This window comes from Rhipicephalus sanguineus, unplaced genomic scaffold, assembly GCF_013339695.2.
Source record: "Rhipicephalus sanguineus isolate Rsan-2018 unplaced genomic scaffold, BIME_Rsan_1.4 Seq1203, whole genome shotgun sequence".
Taxonomy (NCBI): Eukaryota; Metazoa; Arthropoda; class Arachnida; order Ixodida; family Ixodidae; genus Rhipicephalus; species Rhipicephalus sanguineus.
The window spans coordinates 25384-46440 of record NW_023614480.1 but is presented as its reverse complement, the minus strand read 5'-3'; the positions used below and the strand labels follow the sequence as shown (position 1 = coordinate 46440).

The following is a 21057-nucleotide window of genomic DNA, read 5'->3' as shown; positions in this document are numbered from 1 at the left end:
CTTTCTTTCTTTCTTTCTCTTTCTTTCTTTCTTTCTTCCTTTCTTTCGTTCCTTCCTTCTTTCGTTCCTTCTTTCTTTCGTTCCTTCCTTCTTTCGTTCTTTCTTCCTTTCTTTCTTTCTTCCTTTCTTTCTTTCTTTCTTTCTTTCTTTCGCATTGCGCTATGCTGCCTACTCACGTAAGCGTTCAGTTTTCTTTTTCTTCCTTCGTTTCTTTCTTTCTTTATATTCCATCGCTTTCTTTTCTCAATGTTCTTTGTTTTCCTTTTTCATTTGTATTTATTTCTTTCACTCTCTCCGTATTTCTTTCTCTTTCTCGCTCTTTCTATCTCTCTCTCTCTCTCTGCACTTCTTTTATCTCTTCATTCTCTCGCTTTCTTTCTTTCTGTCTATCCGTACTGATTCTGTCACCCATCACAGTTATTGGACTCACGCCGGAAATATCGGCGCACGTGTTCTGGGCTAGAAACTCAAGATGAAGACGACGACGAAGAGGTCGGAGAGGGCGCGTGCTGATGAATGATGATGATAGTTTTTGTCTACGGTTAACGGCGCAACGCCATGCTTCATAGCTCCGCTCTAAAACTGTTTGGAAGCAGTGCACTTGCTGTGGGTGCTTCACTGAAATATTTCGCGATGGCGGACTGAAAGCGATCTGCTGGACAACGCGTAAGGCTGATGTCAGGAATTGCACATTTCAGGAAAATTCCGACTTCGAGAAAATTGAATTCCTAAACCGCGTTTCCGTAATCGCGTGGTGGTTCTTTCGTTGGGCCGTTCTACAGGCTGGCGAACGCTGGAAAGAAGATGAAAGACGCCACTCCGATTCCGCCCGAAACAGTGTTCTTGGGACGGCCGCTAGCCAGAAAGAAAGAAAGAAAGAAAGAAAGAAAGAAAGAAAGAAAGAAAGAAAAAAGAAAGAAAGAAAGAAAGAAAGAAAGAAAGAAAACAATACAGTACGTCACGCGCGCCCACGCCAAGCTTCGCTTGTCCCCATTTCCCATATTGGACAAGGTCTTTGCTTAGCAGATTAGTTTTTACAGCGAAAGCTGTTATGAGATCATTTCTCCGGCCGTTTTTGGCGCCGTAGTTGTCCGCCGCCGCCGCCGCTGCCGGTGTCCGTAACCAGTATCGCTCGAAATAAGAAAAAAAACTAAATAAGAAAAAAATTCCAGGATGGAACGAGGTTCGAACCTGGGCCCTCTGCGTGGGAGCCCAGTATTCAACCTCTGAGCCATGCCGGTGCTTGAAACTGCTTTGCAAAAAGGTCCTATACAGGCTTCATGTCGGGAAGGAACCACATTAGCATATGCAATATAGCGTGGTAGAAGATTAAAATAAGCACCAAGCGTCGCACAACGCGAATTCTGTAACCAGGCGTCAAACAATTGCGAATTGCGCAACGAGTAGGTTGTTGAATGCTTCCAACCCATTACAAAAGGGCTCTGCCATAATTCTTCATCGTCATCAGGCGCAGAATCAACAAAGTGCGCATAATCCCTTACATGCGTTTAGCAGGTACCAACGCTCTCTGTAGAATGACGAAAAATGGCACAGTGCCTGCTGCCCTACTTCTAAAAAATTACAATTATTTATAGCGTAGTGGGTTCCTCGCAAGTGCACTTGCATTGGTTGCCAAGGAAGCCCATAAGCGCATGATCCACTTCCTCGGGGTGTCAGTAAGATTACAATGATTTATAGCGTAGTGGGTTCCTCGCAAGTGCACTTGTATTGGTTGCCAAGGAAGCCCATAAGCACATGATCCATTACCTCGGGGTCTCAATAAAGTTCTTCGCCCCCCCCCCCCCGTCTCTCTCCCACGTCAACGTATACAGCATGACGGGAGAGGGGAATAGCGACCGGGCGTCACCCAATGCAAATTACATAACTGGTGGGCCGTTTAAAGATTGCAACCCATTACAAAGGGCTGAGCCATAATTCTTCATCGTCATCAGTCGTCACGTCAACAAAGTGCACATAATGCCTTACAGACGTGTAGCTGGTGCCTCGCTTCTCCATAGAATGACGAATAATGGCTTAGTGGGTGCTTCCGAACTTCACAAAAATTTTGATTTGTGGCGTAGTGGGCACCTTTCTAGTGTACTTGTATTGTAGCCCCAAGAGAGCTTAACGGGCTCTAGAAACGCCGCTCTTCCAGCTTTCGCTGTGACTGTGCTGCGGTTTCAGCGCAGGCCTGGCGTTTTTTGCTTAGCAGATTTCGGGAAGTGATATCTCGCAATAGAAAAAAAGTGGGCTGGTCTTGATGTTCGCAGTTGCTGTTGCTAGAATTCGAATTTCTCCTACTGAATCGCTTCTCGGCTTCAACGTCTAAGCCCGCCGTTTAGATTCTGAAACACATGCCCTAAGACACCGAAAATCAATAACTCAGATTTTATGTTGTAGAGAGACAGGAAGAGAGAGATGGAGGGAGATAGGAAGAGGAAGTCCGGTCATTGAACCGCTCACCAGGATCCTGTTTGCTACCTTGCACAGGAGTGGGGAAATAGGGGGTGGAAAGAGGGCGCCGAGAGAGAGAGATTGCGGGATGGAAACAATACCTACATGCACACACAAAATAAACACACGGAAAAAAACAATCACAGAAAGGGAATTATAACGCAGTCGCTCAGAAAATCCTCTGGACTTTCACAGGCACTTTCACTGCCTTTTTCTACGACATTAAAGGAGCCCTACAACAGTCTTTCATCATGGTGAGAAAGTGCCGGCGATTGGTAGTCGAGGCTCATGGAAACACACGAGCCAAAAATTATAGCACCGCACGCAGTCTGAAATATACAATGAATTCTCAAAATCAGCTAGGATTCGTTCCCTTGTCTCAAAAAATGATGCCATAAACCGGAATGACCGCGCCATATAGCCACAGTCCACGGTCATTGGCTGATTCGAGCATCCTGCGCTGTATGGTCTCCGTGGCCGCAGCGGAATGCCGTCAAGTGCCCGTGCGCATGCCCGCGATCGCACATAAAGTTAGCCGGGCATTCGAAGAAAAGAAAAAAGGAAGAAAACAAAGTGTTCAAGGTCATGACGCGCGCTGACGAAAGGACGCATCTTCTTGCTCCCCTTATGATCCCCCTCCCTACGTAGCTTTCAGTGCGCTCGCTAGTAAGAAAGGAGAGAGAAAGCGCCTGAGGCGGCCGACAAATAACTGTGCTCGTACTTCGCGGATTCTAAAAAAAAAGTTTTACGCCAGTCGATTCCTGTGACAATAAGCTCTTTTACTGAAGCCATTCGAGGATTACTTGGAAATGTGTTTCAGGGCTCCTTTAAGTCCAACCGATGGCGCAGAATTCTTTCTTCCGACATAAGTCCGTCGTCGAACTTTTTAAGTGTTTTGCAATGGGCTATGTGCGCTGTACTGCTCGAGGTCGCATAAGATAAGTGAAATTCCTTTATCATTGACACACTGGACACAGACTGCCAAGGCCAGCAGAAGCATTCAATTTATACATGGGTAAAGCCAGACCCGTATTTCCCCTTGGTAAATGTACTGAATCAGCCAACCGCAACGGAAATCGTGATTGATTTCCGCCTTTTCAGAAAATTCACAAGTGTACCAAGATAAAAATTGAGAAATATTTATTTTATTCGGAACCTAAGAAGACACTCTGCTAAAAGTGTCAATGTTTAGACGGACAGATTATTCGTCTGTTATCGGTATCGCGTTTTAGACAAGTATCAACGGTGTACTTAGGGTAAACCCGCATGATTGAACTGAGAAACTATGACGGTAGAAGCCAATAAGGAATAAGTACAGGGCTTTCATTAACAGGCACCCAGCTTAATCGATCAAGGATTGGACAAGCGGTGGCAGGTCTATTATTATAGTAGAATACATGGTCATACAAGTCGTTATGTCATTTTAAACGCAGGCTCGGCTGCTGTGTGCTCATCGATGAAGTATTGGACAAGCGGTGATAGGTCTATTATTATAGTAGAATACATGGCCATAAAAGTCGTTATCTCATTTTAAACGCAGGCTCAGCTGCTGCGTGCTCAGTAGCTAAGGGCCGCTGTACATTGTATGTATAAGGACAGTTGCATGCATCTGTCGCATAGTTGTAGAGTGCGTAGCGCAAAGGAATGCAAAATTTGGCAGTGACATTGCAGGATATGACTATCAAGCACGGCATGTCTGGGAAATTTCATGGCCCACCCGAACTTTGAACTTGGAATGACCACGGCCGACATTGACCATTGAAAAGTTTAGTCCTTTGTAAGTCCCGCTATATGTTTGACACGGTGACATACAAACCGGTTATGGCATCAACCACAGAGAAATAGTTTAAAAAAGAAACTTCATCAAATTCGAGCCAGTACTTTAGCCAATAAAGAGTGTCCCGCTGATGCATGACAGAGTTTTCAAAAGTGGGAAAACATTGTCGCACTGACTCATGACGGCAGCTTCTTGCTATCGCATTGCCGGATATTTGCGATAAAACGGCCGAAACATATGGTGCAGAGCAACATTTCACAAAATGTGCAGAGAAATGTTACCAACACCTCATTTCCAGCAGTACAACATCCCCTACCCCTCCAGCTCTTTGGAGCCTTCATATGGTTGCGGTCTGTTACTGTAAAGCTTACTTCACCGCATACAGCCACTGTTTTTTGTCCATTTTCTTGTGTTTTCTTTCGCTGTCGAAATGATCGAGCATTGATGCTGTCCAAAAAATAACTGCCTATTTTTCAAGAGGTATGTGAATGACGTAAAATATTCCAACGCACTTTTCGCCCCAATCGGGCATTGCAAAGAGCGTGGCAATGGACCTTTCCTCCGTAAACTGCAGCGCCGCTCTATCCCCAGGCGGGCGCAAAAGGCCCTGTGGTGGATGCGTGTAGATGAGCGAGCCGCCTCCGTCCAACACTGTTCCTACGGTGGGCTCGCGTGATTGTGCGCGTGTGCTCGCGCGTTTGGAATATCTAACAGTGTGGCATGATCACTACAGGCTTGTCCTAGTGACAGGATTCCGTCAAGAAGAGGAGGCGGAGTGGCGAGACCTTGTTCCAGGTTGTGGTACCAGCTTGAAGTATGCACACATTTCTCCCCACTAACTCCATAAAAAAGAGTAGCTGAAGACGCAGTGGGGGCGGTGAATGAACAGACAAGAACGAGGAGAATGGTTTACAATTTCGAAATTATCTGCTCACGATACTTTGCCCGCTTTGAAAACTGCGCAGCCTGACATGGCATGTTTATAGCATGCCTGACTTTGTGGGTAGTAACAGTGGCCTCGTAGAATGACGTTGGAAAGTCGTTCAACTGGTTTCTCCAGGCATATTTATGGAGCTTTGGAACGACCGAGTCGTGGACATGCGGAGTTATCACACCTCGAAAATAATTATGAAACGTATTGAGAAAGAAATCAAAGGTTTTCTACGCCATACCTTGTGCTCGGTGTGAAATATTAGCATGCTTACAAACAAGAGGGACTTGTGAAAGGCGGAGAAAAAAACGCCAGGCCCGCGCTGAAAACGCATCACAGTCGCAGCGAAAGCTGGAAGAGCGGCGTTTCTAGATCCCGTTGTAAGCTCTCTTGGGGCTGCAATACAAGTACACTAGAAGGGTACCCACTACGCCATAAATCACAATTTTTGGGAAGTTGGGAAGCACCTACTAAGCCATTATTCGTCATTCTGCGGAGAAGCGAGGCACCAGCTACACGTCTGTAAGGCATTATGCGCACTTTGTTGACGCGACGACTGATGACGATGAAGAATTATGGCTCAGCCCTTTGTAATGGGGCGAGGAACTTTACTGACAGCCCGAGGAAATCGATCATGCGCTTATGGGCTTCCTTGGCAACCAATACAAGGGCACTTGCGAGGAACCCACTACGCTATAAATCATTGTAATTTTACTGAGACCCCGAGGAAATGGATCATGCGCTTATGGGCTTCCTTGGCAACCAATACAAGTGTACTTGCGAGGAACCCACTACGCTATAAATCATTGTACTTTTTGAGAAGTAGGGAAGCAGGCACTATGCCACTTTTCGTCATTCTACGCAGAGCTGTGGTACCTGCTAAACGTATGTAAGGCATTATGCGCACTTTATTGATGCTGTGCCTGATGACGACGAAGAATTATGACAGAGCCCTTTGTAATGGGTTGGAAGCTTTCAACAACCTACTCGTTGCGCAATTCGTATGGTGTAACGCCTGGTTACAGAATTCGCGTTGTGCGACGCTTGGTGCTTATTTTACTCTTCTACCACGCTATATTGCATATGCTAATGTGGTTCCTTCCCGACATGAAGCCTGTATAGGACCTCTTTGCAAAGCAGTTTCGAGCACCGGCATGGCTCAGAGGTTGAATACTCGGCTCCCACGCAGAGGGCCCAGGTTCGAATCTCGTTCCATCCTGGAATTTTTTTTCTTATTTTGCTTTTCTTATTTCGAGCGATACTGATTACAGACACCGGCGGCGGCGGCGGCGGACAACTACGGCGCCAGAAACGGCCGGTGAAATGATCTCATAACAGCTTTCGCTGTAAAAGCTAGCATACACTCTTGAAATTTGTTTTTTTATTTTATGCCGGGGTGCCCAAGCGGCTCGATGAAGCACGCGACACGATGAAGCACGCACACACTTCGTGCCACTTCTTCAATAAAAGTGCGAAGAGGGAGCGAGTGCGGCGGATAAACCGGAAATAATTAGGAGACCGGCTTTCATTTTGGCAGCCCTCGGCGCACAGTACTTTCTTCGTTTTCAAAGCTCGCTAGCCTGACATTTGATGTTTGGTAGCACCACGCTTGGCTTCGTGGTAGTAACACTGGCCTCACCAAATGACGGCGGAAAATTTCTCAACAGCTTTGTCCAGGGAGCCTTTGAAAGAATGCTGTTACGGCGCTTTCTGACATGTGATATATGCGAAAAATTCACACGGTCTTATATGCATTGGCGAAAGGCGACTGGAAGGGGAAAGCCATCTTCTTCCGTTTCTTCGTATTTTTCGTCTTAATCCTCACCCCCCCTTCCAGCGTGCGACACTTACGTGGATTCACACTGCCAACGGGATCTGAGGCATTACAAGCTTTCAGCACACCGCATTGTTCTACAGCGAAAGCTGTTATGAGATCAGAACAACAGCCGATTTTGGCACCGTAGGGGTCCTCCGCCGCCGGTGTCCGTAACGGCTATCGCGCGGAATATGAAAAAATGAATTGAGAAAAGAATTTCTAGGATTGGATGGGATTTGAACCCTGACCCCTTTGAGCTGCAGTCGAGTATTCTACCACAGAGCCACGCTGGTGCTTCAAACTGCTATGGCAAAAATACCCTATACAGGCGTCCTATCGGGCAAGGAATCGGGTTAACATAAGTCAATCCCGTGGAAGAAGAGTAAAATAGCAACCAGGCGTCACACAATGCGAACTGCTCAACGAGTCCGGTCGTTGAATGCTTCCAACCCATTGCACATAGCTCAGCCATAAATCTTCATCGTCATCAGCCACAGCGCAAACAAAGTGCACATAATGCCTTACATACGTGAAGCGGGTACAACGATCCTCCGCAGAATGACAAATTATGGCATATTGAGTGTTTCCTTACTTGATGAAACATACGATCGTTTATGGCATAGGCGGCACCTTGCATGTGTATACTTGTAATAGCTGCCCCAACGAAGTCTAGAACGGGCTCTAGAAAGGCGACTCTTCCTGCTTACGCTGTGACTGTGCTTTTCCATCGCTTCCGTGATCGACCTGTTTTTCATCATGCTAAGATTTCGTCCGCTGACGTCATCAATTCACATCATCGGCTGAACGTCATAGTATCGTCGCCATGAAGTCACAAATTTTGGTGATCTGTGACGTCATTGATGGCGTCATATTACATTCACTGTCGTGCCATTTTCGGCACGCTGACTGCGAACACAAACTAATTAAGGTATCGCATGACTTTTCAAATACTTTTATTTTATTACATAGATTTATTTGACTCGCTGGAGTCCATGCCAACCCCGTCGACAAGGTTTCGCGATGCATTTTCGGGTCTCGCAAAATCTCGAAGCATTCTTTACTCATGAATTATATAAGGCTTTCGCCATAATAATAGGGAGATATATGGTGAAATAAACGAAATGATCGATGAGGCATGCTTTGAACTTGGTGTTAAGTTTAAGTATAGCCGTAAGCGAGAATGAAAATCGAAAGGCGGACGTGACGCGCGAGCGTACACCCTTCAATTTCTTCCACAGTATCGCGCGAGTGTTCCGTGCGAGACGTGGTAGTGCCTAATATCAGGGACGAGTAAATAATGCAAATTTGGAAGGAGGTGCCCGGAAATCGTTGGCAAAACTACCACGCCGACGACCGACATTTAAACTCCGCATTCAGTGGCTGCTCGTTCAGACCACGTAACCGAGAAAACAAAGACCAATAAATTGTCGCCGCACTTTGTGCCAAAAGGCACGGTATATATGTTACTTGTGTTAATGTGTTTCATCTAAATGGGAGCCGTGTGCCGACATATCTCGCAAAGACATATAAACACGGACAAGAAGGGCTGCGGGAATGTATAACCACCGTTAAAGCATTCCATGCATCGAAGGAAAGTGAGATGCAATGTACAAAGGAAAAAGATGGCTGATCCCTTTGTCACAGGAATCGGTATAACACGAAAGTGAAACGTGTCGTCACAGAAGTAGGTGATTGTTTATAGTGCATTGCTATATGAGAGATTGTACAATGTCTACTGTTGTTTGGCAGATATCGCACCGCTTGATGTGGACGCACTCGCGTTGACGCCTAGTGGCACATCTCTGTCCCGACGACTAACGCCCATTATCATGATTTAACTCTTCCAGTAGCTGAAGTTCTTCACATATACGTGGACACCACATATATTGTATCCTGCGCAAATATGGCATCAACAAGCACATAATAAACACTGATACTCAATATACACTCCTTCAAAGCGTCGTGAAACGTTACGCGCGTCTTGTCCTTCCCTCTAGCCTGGCCGCCAATAGACGTTTTTCAAGCGATCCAAGAACCCCCGCGAGTGCGCGAAGCACTATGGGAAAAGTGTGTACGGCGAGGCCACCGGCTGTTCCGTCGCTCGCTGCTCGTTGGCGCCGTGGGAGCACCAAACGGAAGAAACGCGTCGCCGCTGGTTGACTATTATTAAATCCTAAATACTACACATGTCTGAATGCACCTGCATGTACCTCTACGCATGAAATGCGAAAGGAATGATGCAGTCAGTGTAGGTATTACCGAGCGGGTGTATACCGGATGTAGCAGTTAAGCGGCATGCGAGTTATCACGTGCCGATGCATGCAGTCAAAACGTGCTATCGTGAGCAATGTCAGCTCGAACACCGAATTCGTATTTATTCAATGATTACTTGTTTCTCAAGCCGCTATGGATTTAATGCCATAGCGGCTCGTGACCTTGGGTTTAACCAAACTGTAGAGAGGTTACAGTGTTCAGGTATACAGATGATTATTTGATTTTAATTGACAAGTCACGCCATGAAGAAGTCAGCACATTCTAAACGTGTTTAAAGAAAAAGGGGTAGGACTGGAATTCACTTGCGAGATGCCTTGCTCTGATAATTTGCAGTTTATTGATACATGCTTTATGTTTCACTGCGGAGCATGTCTGTGTGCACTATAGCCCGCGTTCCGCGAAATCGGTGTTTAATTTCGCGTCGGCGCATTCGGAGATTGTTAAACGAGCAATTGTGATGTCATGATTACGCTCAGCATTGGAAAGAAAAAAAACTTGCGCACATAAGATGAGCAGTTGTTTCCAGCTGCAAAGTGATCAAAAAAGGCGGGATATCCTGCGTATCGCTGTATCGGTTTGCGAAAATCTGTTCGCACGGCAAAGAAAGATTAACACGGACGTCCTCCATCCGTAAATAATGAAGAAACTAGAAATACTGCAGTTATTCCACATATGTATAAGAAGTCGCATGGCCTGAAGGATGTAGGGGAGCGATGTGGGGGTGAAGGTTGTGTTAGCCGCCCCAAATAAACTTAGTCGCATTAAGGTCGCAGGGGTCTGCGGTGGGCAAAGAAAAATGCGGTCAGAAGCATGCCACTTGTTTTGTAGATTGTGTAGGAGTTAACCGCAGATTTCTCTTTCTTGTGTCCACATGTACATCGGCCAGACTGGTCGATGTATTAATACGTGCCAGCGAGCATCGAAATTCATTGAATGGAGCCGTCTCGTCTCGCATCGCTATGTCAGCCAGGAAAATGTAATCCCATCTTCGAAAGCACAGTAATTCTGTGTCATCAACCTAATGGGATAACGCGAGAAATTTCGGAGGCATATCATGTCACAAATAACGCCACACTTTGTGTCAACCTCCTAAGTCGTTACAAGACAAGGAATTCAGCTTCATTATTCGACTTTAAGCACGTGCCTTGGTTGTTAAAATTTTTGTCCCTCTATATCACATGCGCGACGCACTCCAATTTTTGTATATATGCTTTTTTTCACGCGTGCAATAAATTTTCAGTTGTTTGTGAGCGCTGGTTTGTGCATTGCCTTCCTTGTACTGCTCCTTTCTTTTTTCGCTCTAAGTGTTATTCCAACCTGTAGTAAGAGCACCAACTAAGGTTAGTAGGCACTTATCGTTTGTTACATATATTGTGCGAGCGACGCAATGAATGTATCTCATTTCCCCAAATGCCGACTACACTTTATAGTGTACTCTTTAAAGGAGCCATTACACCCAATTTTCGACCATAATCTGTGTTATGTGGATTAACCCTTGTGCATTCACAAATAGGCTGGCGAAATTTTAGCGCATTTAGTCGAGCACTTAATTTATAATCGAATATTTTGATAAACACGCGAGCGGCCCATGAGTCAGGCAACACTGGTGCACTCGCGAGCCGTGACATGACAAGCAGCTAGCTGTGCAAGCGTCTGCATTGCAGCGAACGATATTGTTCCGTGATCAGCTGCACGTGACATCGAGATGTTTTAGCTTTCTTCAGCTTGGCACTGAAAGGGGTCATGAAGCACCCCTTGGGCTTGTTGAAAAAACACATCCTGCGGAAAGCTGACACGGCTATGAACTGCTCAGCCAAATATTGCAGTCGTGCGCGCCGCGTAAAGGCTACAAGCTGTTTGCGAAGTTGCTGTTTTCTCAGGCACCCACTTTTCAAACAGAGGCCGGTTCTCACTCTCGTCGGTGGGCGGGGCGTCTGCCGATTGACGTCGCGATCTGCATCGCCGCGTCGCAAGATACATAGCATCCTCATTTGCCGATAGCCGTCGTAAATCGAGAGCGACGTTCGGATCAGATGCGCTTCTTGCCAAGGGGTGCCGCCACTTGCCGGTGCCGCACTCCTCATTACACGGTAGCCACGCTCGCGCACGCGAATCACAGCGGGAGAGCGATCGCGTTTCATGACGCGCGCTGACGTAAATTCATTCCCCCGTGCCATCCCTCCCCGTGTAGCTTCCAGTGCGCTCGTCGGCATGAAAAAAGAGAGAAAGCGCTGAGAGCGTGTGCCCAAACCCCGTAACTCCGCTCATTCTTGACGGATTCGAGAAATTTTTGCGGCAATCGATTCGGGAGGCAGTAAACTCCGTCATTAGATCATTACTTGGAAAACTGATTCATGACCCCTTGAAATTAAACGATTGGCAGCGGCTGAAACTTTGGTAGAAGACGACGGCTCCGTTCCGTGCTGCATCTGACATCACACGTGCCATGGCAAAATGGCGGTCGCTGGCGGTTGCCGGAGTTTAGAGCAGTTCACTTCTAGGGCTTGTTTTGCACTGAAATATTCTTTTACGGCCCATTCTTGAAATCTATATAGGCATAATAGACCCTCTACTCCGAATTTTTGCTGAAAAGCACAAATCTTAGGGCGACCGTGTTATTGCCCCTTTATATATCAGAACCTCACATTGTACTCGTCGGCAGTGTCGATGGACGTTGATTCCAAATGGATCCGCGAATCATAGACCGCTCCTGCACATCGTAGGCAACCGAGTTGAATTTCTTTTTTCATTTATGCCGTAAGGCGCACTGGCGCCAAAACATAAATAAATAAAAGGTGACGTTTCTGATCCACTCAACAGGTCCAGCAGTGGGACAGATGGAAATCATCTAGAGGCCGTCGCAGTTCGAGAAGTTCATGATTGAATTACGCAGTAACATGTTGAACCTCGCTAAATTCACTGTGTCTAAGAAGTCCTGGCACGGCGCAAGCGGAAAGCTACAGCGCTAGAGTCACTGGAAAATTTCAGAGTACCACAAAGGTAGGCTGCACGCGGGCAACATTGGGCGGCGGCGGCCATTTCCCTTCCGAACCGTCCGGCGCGTTGGTAGCGTGTGCTGAGAAGTGACCGATCTTTTCGCCTCGATGGCGTGTTACGCTCGGCGTAACTTCAATATGTGTGTGTGTGTGTTTCTTTAAAAGGATATCATAAGTGATTTCGAGTCATCGACAGTCATGAATCGACTGCGCGGTAAGCGGTGTAGCTAATGAAACGTGCGGCGAATGTTGCGATGTGCTCGCGAACTTCGTGGCTTCATCGTGGCTTCATCGGTCACTTTTCGTTTCACGGCCGGGTGTGTTCGCAAAGTCCTGAGCTGTATAGTTGCATTAGCGTAATGACCGTGCGAGATGCCATTTACTTCGACACTTGGTGAATCTTGACTGTTTGCGCTAGCTTTGCAGTCGGTGTTCAGGTTCACTTCATATAGCGCATTCGAGAACATTATCGAGCATCGCGAACATTCAGCATTGCGTCCTTCGACTGATCGCTGACGCATACCTTACTTGCGCACCATGCTTGCTGTTCAGCTGGGTGTTATCTGTAATAGAAGTGGTGTGTGCACGGTAAGGGGAAGTTGTGCGTGAGGTATTTGTCTCGGTTCGGAACGCCAGCAGCCGAACGCATGGGCGAATCGGCGTGCGGTAGGTAAGGTGCATCTTATTTTGCGAATACGTTGTCATTTCCTAACAGATAGGTAGAAAATAGGCCATCGAAAATGATTGACGTCACTACTCAGTTGTTTCAGTTCCTATGTTTGTCTCCTTAATATTCCCAACGTTGCAGTGCATTTGCAAATATTTTACTGTGTTCCGACAAAGTTTTTTTTTGCGTTGCGAGCGTGTAAACAGCTGGGGTTCGGTTTCTGCACTGCTTTTTAATTTCAACTTTGCTTTTCGTAATGCACTCTTGGTAAAACTTATTCGGCGCAGTGCTTTATGTTATTTTGACCAGAAATAGCACATCCCGAAACTTTTAAACGCGCATGCTACTGCAACACAGTATGTATATAGATCTGGGGCTCGCATGAAATCGATTCCCTCAATGCGTGGGAGGATAAGCCGACTTTTTTTTTTTTGCTGTGACCATTTCTCACCCACTAAACAGTATTATAAGGGTACGCTCGGCGCAATGCAGCATTAGCAACATTTAAAAAAAAATAAAATACGCTTAATAACATTGCCTTGTACCAAGTTTATCAACAGAGTTCCACGCTTCAGTTTTGCGCTGTGGCAAATGATCATGCGACAATTGCGTTCAAGGTATACAGTAAACAGTTTTAATTTTAATAAGTCTTCGATTTCGCTCTCGTGCGCGACATGCTTATAACTCGAAATGCATGCACAATCTATTAAACAGATCGAGATATAAACAGCTGAGCAAATAGAAAGGTATGCAGTACGTAGTTTTCAATATCGCTGAACATAGCGAACAGAAATGGCGAAGTATCCTGTTGCATGAGAGCTTTTCCACCAAAGTTTGTGTAGTTCACTACAGAAAGGAGTGTTCTTCAAGGGGGGCGAATTCATTCCGTGGCCAACTATGCAGCCACGTACAGCGACGCTCTTTGACGTTAATGTTTGTCACACGGAATGCAAAAATGTACAAAATTCGCGGAGTAGCTCACCAGCAACGTTCGGTTATTGGTGAGCTACTCTATGGCATCTGCATGACGCGTTTAAAAAAGCGACGAAGTACTTCTAGGGACCGTGGTACTGCTAAATATCCGGCCGCGCTCTGCATTCAACGCGCCTGCACCCAAAGCGCTTGGAAGAGATATGGCGGCGAGAGGTCACGTGATGCGAATAAGCCAATCGCGTACGCGGTGGCGCGCGGTAAACAGATGCGATACTCTGAAGTTTTAGGGGCGAAGCTCCTTATAGCGGCACCTGTTCGCCCCTCGTAGCGTAGTATGTAACCAGTCTTACGCTTTGAGCTGCAAGGTGGTGCCGGTGGGAGATTTTTCCTGTGCGTTGTTGAACAATGAAAAATTCGCAGCGTTAGCTAAAAGCCGACTTCTTCTGTCTCTCATTCCCATTAGCAGCCATTCTTTACCTCCAAGGTAGTGCCTGGTGAGATTTCTCCTGTGCGTGATTAAACAATAAAAATTTTGTTCAAAACGCCGTTGATTGATGAAATAAACCAACAAAAGACGCCAGATGTTTTGTAAAAGCAAAACGAAAGAACGCCAGATGTTTCTAAAGCAAAACGAAAAGACGCCAGCTGCTTAACGAAAGACGCCAGATGTTTTCTAAGCAATGGTTTTCTAAACAATTAAAATTCACAGCGTACATGTAAAATTAAAGTGCGCTTCAAGTCGTCATAGCTCATCGAACCTTTAGTATAAACGCGCCCGATCTCACGTCGGTGATGATGTACTGGGCAGAATTCACGGAAGATTCACGGTTTACCGATGAACCTCCGCAGCTTCGCCCACTCATCATCATTCACTCCGTGGATATGCTGTGATTTTTTAAAGACGATAGTCTTTCTTGGGGAACTTAAACGCAGAAATTTTGGTCTGTCTTTCTGTCTGTCTTTCTGTTTGTCGGCACGTCCCTCGATTCAGCCACTCGGCCAAAGTTGAACCACTTGCCCAAGGGCCAGCCGTCTTGAACTGGTACGGCTGTTCATACTTGTGAACGTTGTCGATCAAAAGTAAATATCATGCATATCTGAGGTGCAACATCACTAGGTAAGTATTAGGTGGCGTGTTCCTTTAATAGAAAATGCATACATACGTAATTTTAAGGACCCTAGTTTCTTAAGCTGCGCTGAAAATGCATAAGAATGGAAGCTTGAGCGAGTAGGTATGCGTTCATCTTCGTTGAAACAGCGCTCACTAGACGACGACGAAGTAAAAGAAGGCACAGGACAGGCAGCGCCTGTCCTGTGCCTTCTTTTACTTCGTCGTCGTCTAGTGAGCGCTGTTTCAACAAAGCTGAAAATGCGACTGCGCTGAAATTTGCCTTCCTCCGTGCCCTTCGCACGAGCTCATTGTGGTGTTTCGGTTTCGGTTCTGTATTGCACTGTACGAATGCCATGGGTTGGTGTTGAAAAACTTTAGTTTTGAGAAGGCCAAGAAGGTGAAAAAAATATTCAAAAAATGAAAAAGCAGCGTTGTGGGCGGCCTTCAGGCTGCCGGTTGTGGGCGCCGCTCTGGCGTTCCTGTTTTACCCAGGCGACGTGTAAATAAAAGAGTGTGTGGAGAGTACTCGTTGAGTGCGGACGTTTCTCTGCTTCAGCGCTTCGCGCCAAACCGCGTTTTCGGGCTGGCTGGCGTTCCCGCCGGTCGCGTTGGTCACCGCCGGTCTTCGGCTGCTGCTGCGCCGGGACTACCAGCACGCAACACAGCACTCATGTTTCCCGACGTATTGCCAGATGGCGTCCATATCTCACACAGCGCCTCTTCTATCGTCTTTACACGACATTTGCAGCGAAGCACGCAGATACGCGGCCAATTTTTTTTCTAGTGACCCTATACAGCACTAGGCCCGCGCGCTCGTCGCGGCGGCTGCTGCGGCGTACACGCATTTCCCATGAGCACTTGCGCGCCCGTTAGTGGTGCTAGTGTGCTTGAAAAAGGTCTATTCTCACAGGGCGAGCGGGGAACGCGAACGTAGGAGAGCTAATATTTTATATGGATGGATGTAATGAGCTAGGCTTGGGTAAAGCCACCATCTCGCGGTGTGTTAAAGCGTTGACGAAATTACACTTCTATTGGAAACGCGCCGAATGGGACGGTCGTAGCAACGGTGCGATTCTTTTTTTTTTCTCTAGCCTGGTGGCACACATGTCACCACACCCCAATAAAGGGCACGCTCGTAGCACCTACCCATCCATCCAAAAGCACTGCGAGACAGAAAGTATGGAATATAAAAGGCGCGTTCATGTAGCCTCCGTTATGTCTTTGGCGGTAGCTCAGTGGGCTGAACGCCCGCCGGCCATCGTCACCGACTAAGAGGTGATGGGTTCGACTCCTGTTAACGGAACTTTTTCTTGTAGTTTGTCTTTGCAATCTAATGGCGTTCATTTTGCTTACGTATTTCCGTGACGGAAGTACGTCATGAAAGTCTTGATGGACCCGGCATAAAACACTTTGATGTTAAAAACGTATCTCGTTTCTTTTTCTTCGTTACAAAGCGGAACATATAGTCGATGTCTGACAATGCAAATTTAGACAAGTCGTGCGCTTTTGAAAAATGGCGCTGCACAGAGCTGTGTATGCTTAGGAGGACCATGCGTGCGTGAATCTTCTCCAGTATAAAGAATTCTCCAATCAGTTTACGAGAACGCTCTGCGCCGCAGAATTGTGCGGCGCAGAACAATCTCGCGCCGCACAAAGAAAGGCGTGCGCTCTCAGCGAATTTATTACTAAGATTGTTGCTACTAGATTCAGCAGCGCCGCTAGACATTCCTTGACTGATAGAACATGGTTTACACCGTAGCCCTCGACTATCAACACGATGTACCTATCAGTGAACATCGCATAATGATGTCCGGAAATGGCGTATGAGGTTACGAACCACGTGCCTTACGCCAAGCCTGAATGCGCGGCAGAAGTAGAGGACTGATTTCGGAGCTCTTTTTTCCGCGTGCTGCACTGCGTCGGTGCATGATGGCGCGCGCGACTCTAAGGACAGGTGTATTAGCCACATGAAAGAAGGAAAGAAGTAAGGAGAGGGCGAGCAAAGCCAGAGCGCTGGGAGAGAAGTGTGGAAGAAGTGACGTTTTATCCGCCAATTGGATTAGGAACAATGGCGGCGTTGCGAAGGTTACTTGGCGCGCCGTGTTTTGTAGCGGCGATGGCATGTGCGCTTCCGTAGGTCTCGTACCCAACCGTGCCGAACAGTAGCCATTCTTTTGCCGCTTTGTTAGCTCAGCAGCGTTCTCCCGGTGGTTGTTATATGCAACAACGTTTATGGAACCTGTATGTAGCCACGGGGTGCACAGTGCGTAGAACGAGCGCTTATCCACGTACCGCACAGCGGACGAAGCATATGAAAGATTTGACGTGTTCAGTGAAATCATGCTCGAGCGCTATGACAGAACGTAACAACTGTGCACGTTGAACTCCGTGCAGGTCAGTGACGGTTGTGCAGTGTTCGTGCTTGTCACAGCGGACGAAACATTTAAGCCCCGGAAGATGAAATGGGGGCATCATATATATAATTTCGTGTTCTTCGCCACATTTCCCTGGCGCCTGGCCGGCCAAAACTGGTTCAATATCTAAGAACGATTCATCAAGCCACGACCGAACTACGTATTTGAGTTTGGAACCTGCCGATGGTTTAGCCATGGATCTATATCTCGGAATGTACTACACGTATGTGAAGCGCGGGTTCTGCCGGTCATTTCTTTATTATTGTAAGATTGCACGGATTTTATCGTATTATCGCTTCTAGCTCGCAGGCTAGCTGAAAGCCCAAACAGATGGAAACAAAGGAGCAGCATGAAACTAATGCGTTCAAAAAAAGCTATGCAAACTGGAGGCGCTTAGTCGTCGCAACAGTACCTTGGCTGGTCCGATATGGCATCTTTATTTTGATATAAGCTAAAAAAGCAAGATCTTACAGTTTAATTACAAATGCGCATATCAACTTCTTTCAGCTCAAGAGGAAAATTTCCCCAACGGCATCGCGGTGGCCCAGCGTGTTGATTTCCGTTCCGTTGGTTTCGGATCGTCACGGCACACGCGTCGGGCATGCACGTGGTTTTCGAGCCGGAAAGAGAGACGTTCCTTCTACTGCGCTGTTCGCATGTAAACAAGAGTGGAGAATCTGCGCAGTCAATATGGCCGACTTCCGGCTTCATCGAGGCTTCATAGAGAATGACGTCAGGGCCCCTCTTCAGATTTTTTATTCCTCCATGATTAGCCACCGATAGCGATTATCAATCCGCGAGTGGTCCCCCTCTAGCTGTAATCCATAGCTAAGCAAGAAGAAAGGAACAAAAAAAATTCACCATCTCCCACTAAAGGTAACCATGTGGGGATGCGAAGGAGCGTATGGGTCGACTTAAAGTTCCGTTCATCACGGGCACCTTGCCCGATGTTAACGCGTCCTTGCATGTGGAACACACCATGAATTCACTGTAGTTGCTATTGCTGTTACTCGTCCCGAACTCTTGTTGGAGCATACCACGCGGGTTCATCGCACGTCTGCAGAATCTCGTCCCCCAACGCCATCACGTGATTGCTGAGAGAGTGTAAGCGGGAGGGGCCACAGCGTCTTACCCAGCCGCTTACACAGGCCCGAACGCGCGAGCGCGCGCCAGCACACGTGGTGAGTGAGTGAGTGAATAAACGTTTATTTGGACCAGAAAAACGCGAATAATCGCGGACCCGGCTAATCCCACGACGGGACCGACAGATGTAGCCTGCCGGCCCGATCACGGGCGCGCTGGGCGGCCAGGATCTGGTCCTCATAGACGGGACTTCGTAGGAGCGCGTCCCACTCTTCCTTGGTGAACTTCGGGCTCAGCGACTCGCACTCCCAGAGCATGTGAGATAAAGTAGCAGCCTAGTGACAGGCCTCGCAAGAACTATTCGGGTAAGTTCCCGAATATATGCTATTTAGAGACGCCGGATTTGGGTAGGGGTTAGTTTGCAGGAGTGTGAGCCTGACCGCCTGCGGCCTGCTTAGCTTGGAATGAGGCGGCGGGAAGACCGTTCTCTCTAAGTAAAAGAATTTAGTAATTTCCTTGTGCGCGCTAGGAGCGTCCCAGTGTCCGGGGGAAAAGTCGCCTGGTCCTAGCGCAGCGCGGTCGGTAAAGGCGCAGCCTCGTGGGCAGACTCGTTGAGGTTCAGAGGAACCCTTTCGTACGGCCCGACGTGTGCAGAGAACCAACAGATGGAGTGTGTGGAGCTGTCACTGTTTTTGGAGCCTTTCAAGATTTCAATTACCTGCCGGGCTACCCGGCCTTTCTGGAATGCCCTGACAGCCGCTTTCGAATCGCTATAAACGTTGTCTCTCCGACCGTCTTGCATGACGAGTGCAATGGCCACTTGCTCGGCCACTTCGGGGTCTGTCGTCCGAATCGAGGCAGAGTTGATGACATCGCCCAGCGCGTCCACGACGGCAAGCGCAAAAGCCTTGCTGTCTCGGTACGCGGCGGCGTCCACGAAGCTTGCTTCAATCTTATCATTGGTGATTTGCTTTAGTATCTTTGACGCTCTTGCCTTGCGACGACCTGCGTTGTGCACAGGATGGACCTTGCGGGGCAGCGGAGTGACGACGAGCTTCTCCCTTATTTCTCTGGGGATTTGGGTGTTGCTACCCAAGTTCTTGGTAGGGGTGAGTCCACTCTCCTCTAGAATCCGCCTACCGGCCGGCGTGGTGGAGAGCCGAGTTAGCTGGGCCCGTTCCTGAGCCTCGGCAATTTCCTCCATGATGTTATGTATGCCTAGCTGGAGGAGGTCCTCGGTGTGCGTTCGGACAGGCAGCCCGAGTGCTCGCTTGACGATTTTTCTAATGAGGGCATTCAGATTGTCCCGCTCTGCTCTGAGCCAGTTGTGCATGGCCACCGTGTAGGTGAAGTGACACAGCTCAAAGGCGTTGATGAGCCGAAGCAGGTTGTCCTCCTTTATGCCTCGACGTCTGTTCGTGACCCTTCGAACGAGGCGAAAAGCGTTAGCGGTTTTTGAGATGATCTTGTGCAACGCAGTGCCGTTGCCACCACGCGATTTGATGAACATACCCAAAACTCTGATGATGTCGACCTTGGGTATCGGGTCGCCGCTCCGAGTGAATAGGTGAATGTCACTTTCAGAGACCGGCTTCCAGCTCTTGGGTCTGCCCCATTTTTCTTTTCTGTAAAGCAGGAGCTTTGGATTTGGTCGGGGAGCACCTGAGTCCGGTGGGTAGCAGGTAGTCTTCCGAGACGTCTACGGCATCTTGCAGGGCACTTCCTACTTCGCCCTCACTACCGCCGGTGGAGCAGATCGTGATGTGATGATACCTTCGACTTGGGCCAGCTTCCTCAAGAGTCCGACCATGCAGATGTTGAAGAGAGTGGGCGAAATAACAGAGTCTTGCGGCGTACCCCGTAGGCCCAGGAGCACTTCGTCGGAGGCGAAGTCACCAAATCGCAGCTTCGCTTTCCTTCCGGTCAGGAACGACCGAACGTAGGTATACAGTCTGGGGCCCAGTTCGAGGTCCGCGACAGAAGCCAGGATGTATGCATGGAGAGCGTTGTCAAACGCCTTCTCGAGGTCGAGTCTGAGCAAGGCCCTGGTGTCCCTGGTATTGAGGTCGATGATTTGATGTTTGATCATCTTCATGGCGTCCTGCGTCGGCAGGCCGGCTCGGAAGCCAATCATGTTGCGGCTATAGACGCTGTTGTCTTCGAGATATCTGCTTATTCTGTTGAGAACGACGTGCTCCGCCCCTATCCCGACGCAAGACGTCAGATAGATGGGACGGAGGTTATCAACATTCGGAGCCTTGCCTTGTTTGTGGATCAGGACGGTGTTGGTGGTCTTCGATTTTTCTGGGACACTGCCGTTTCTCCACCTCTCGTTGATCTTCTCGTTGACGTATTCAATCGAACGGTCATCGAGATTCCGCAGCATCTTATTGGTGATGCCGTCGGGACGCGGCGCCGACTTGCTGTTGAGTGCAAAAATGGCTTGCCTGACTTCCGCCACGGTGAAGTCTTCGTCCAGCTCCGGACGGGCCGGGCCAAGGTGCTCGGGAAACTGTACCTCCTCATCGCCGTGCTTTACGGGCAGATACTTCTCCAAGAGCTTGGCAACCAACTTTTCCCTGGAACAGGATCTGGTAGCTT

At 48.0% G+C, this 21057-nt stretch overlaps 1 protein-coding gene across 1 annotated transcript in view; it reads right to left on the bottom strand.

The window, feature by feature from the left end:
* The window catches only part of LOC119376436 (conserved oligomeric Golgi complex subunit 6), a 45103-nt gene extending 26330 nt beyond the window's left edge, over positions 1–18773 (bottom strand). The window contains exon 1 of the mRNA XM_037646260.2: positions 18665–18773. Coding sequence (XP_037502188.2) covers positions 18665–18773 — 109 coding nt within the window. The remainder of the gene's footprint in view (positions 1–18664) is intronic.
* Positions 18774–21057: the final 2284 nt, after the last annotated feature.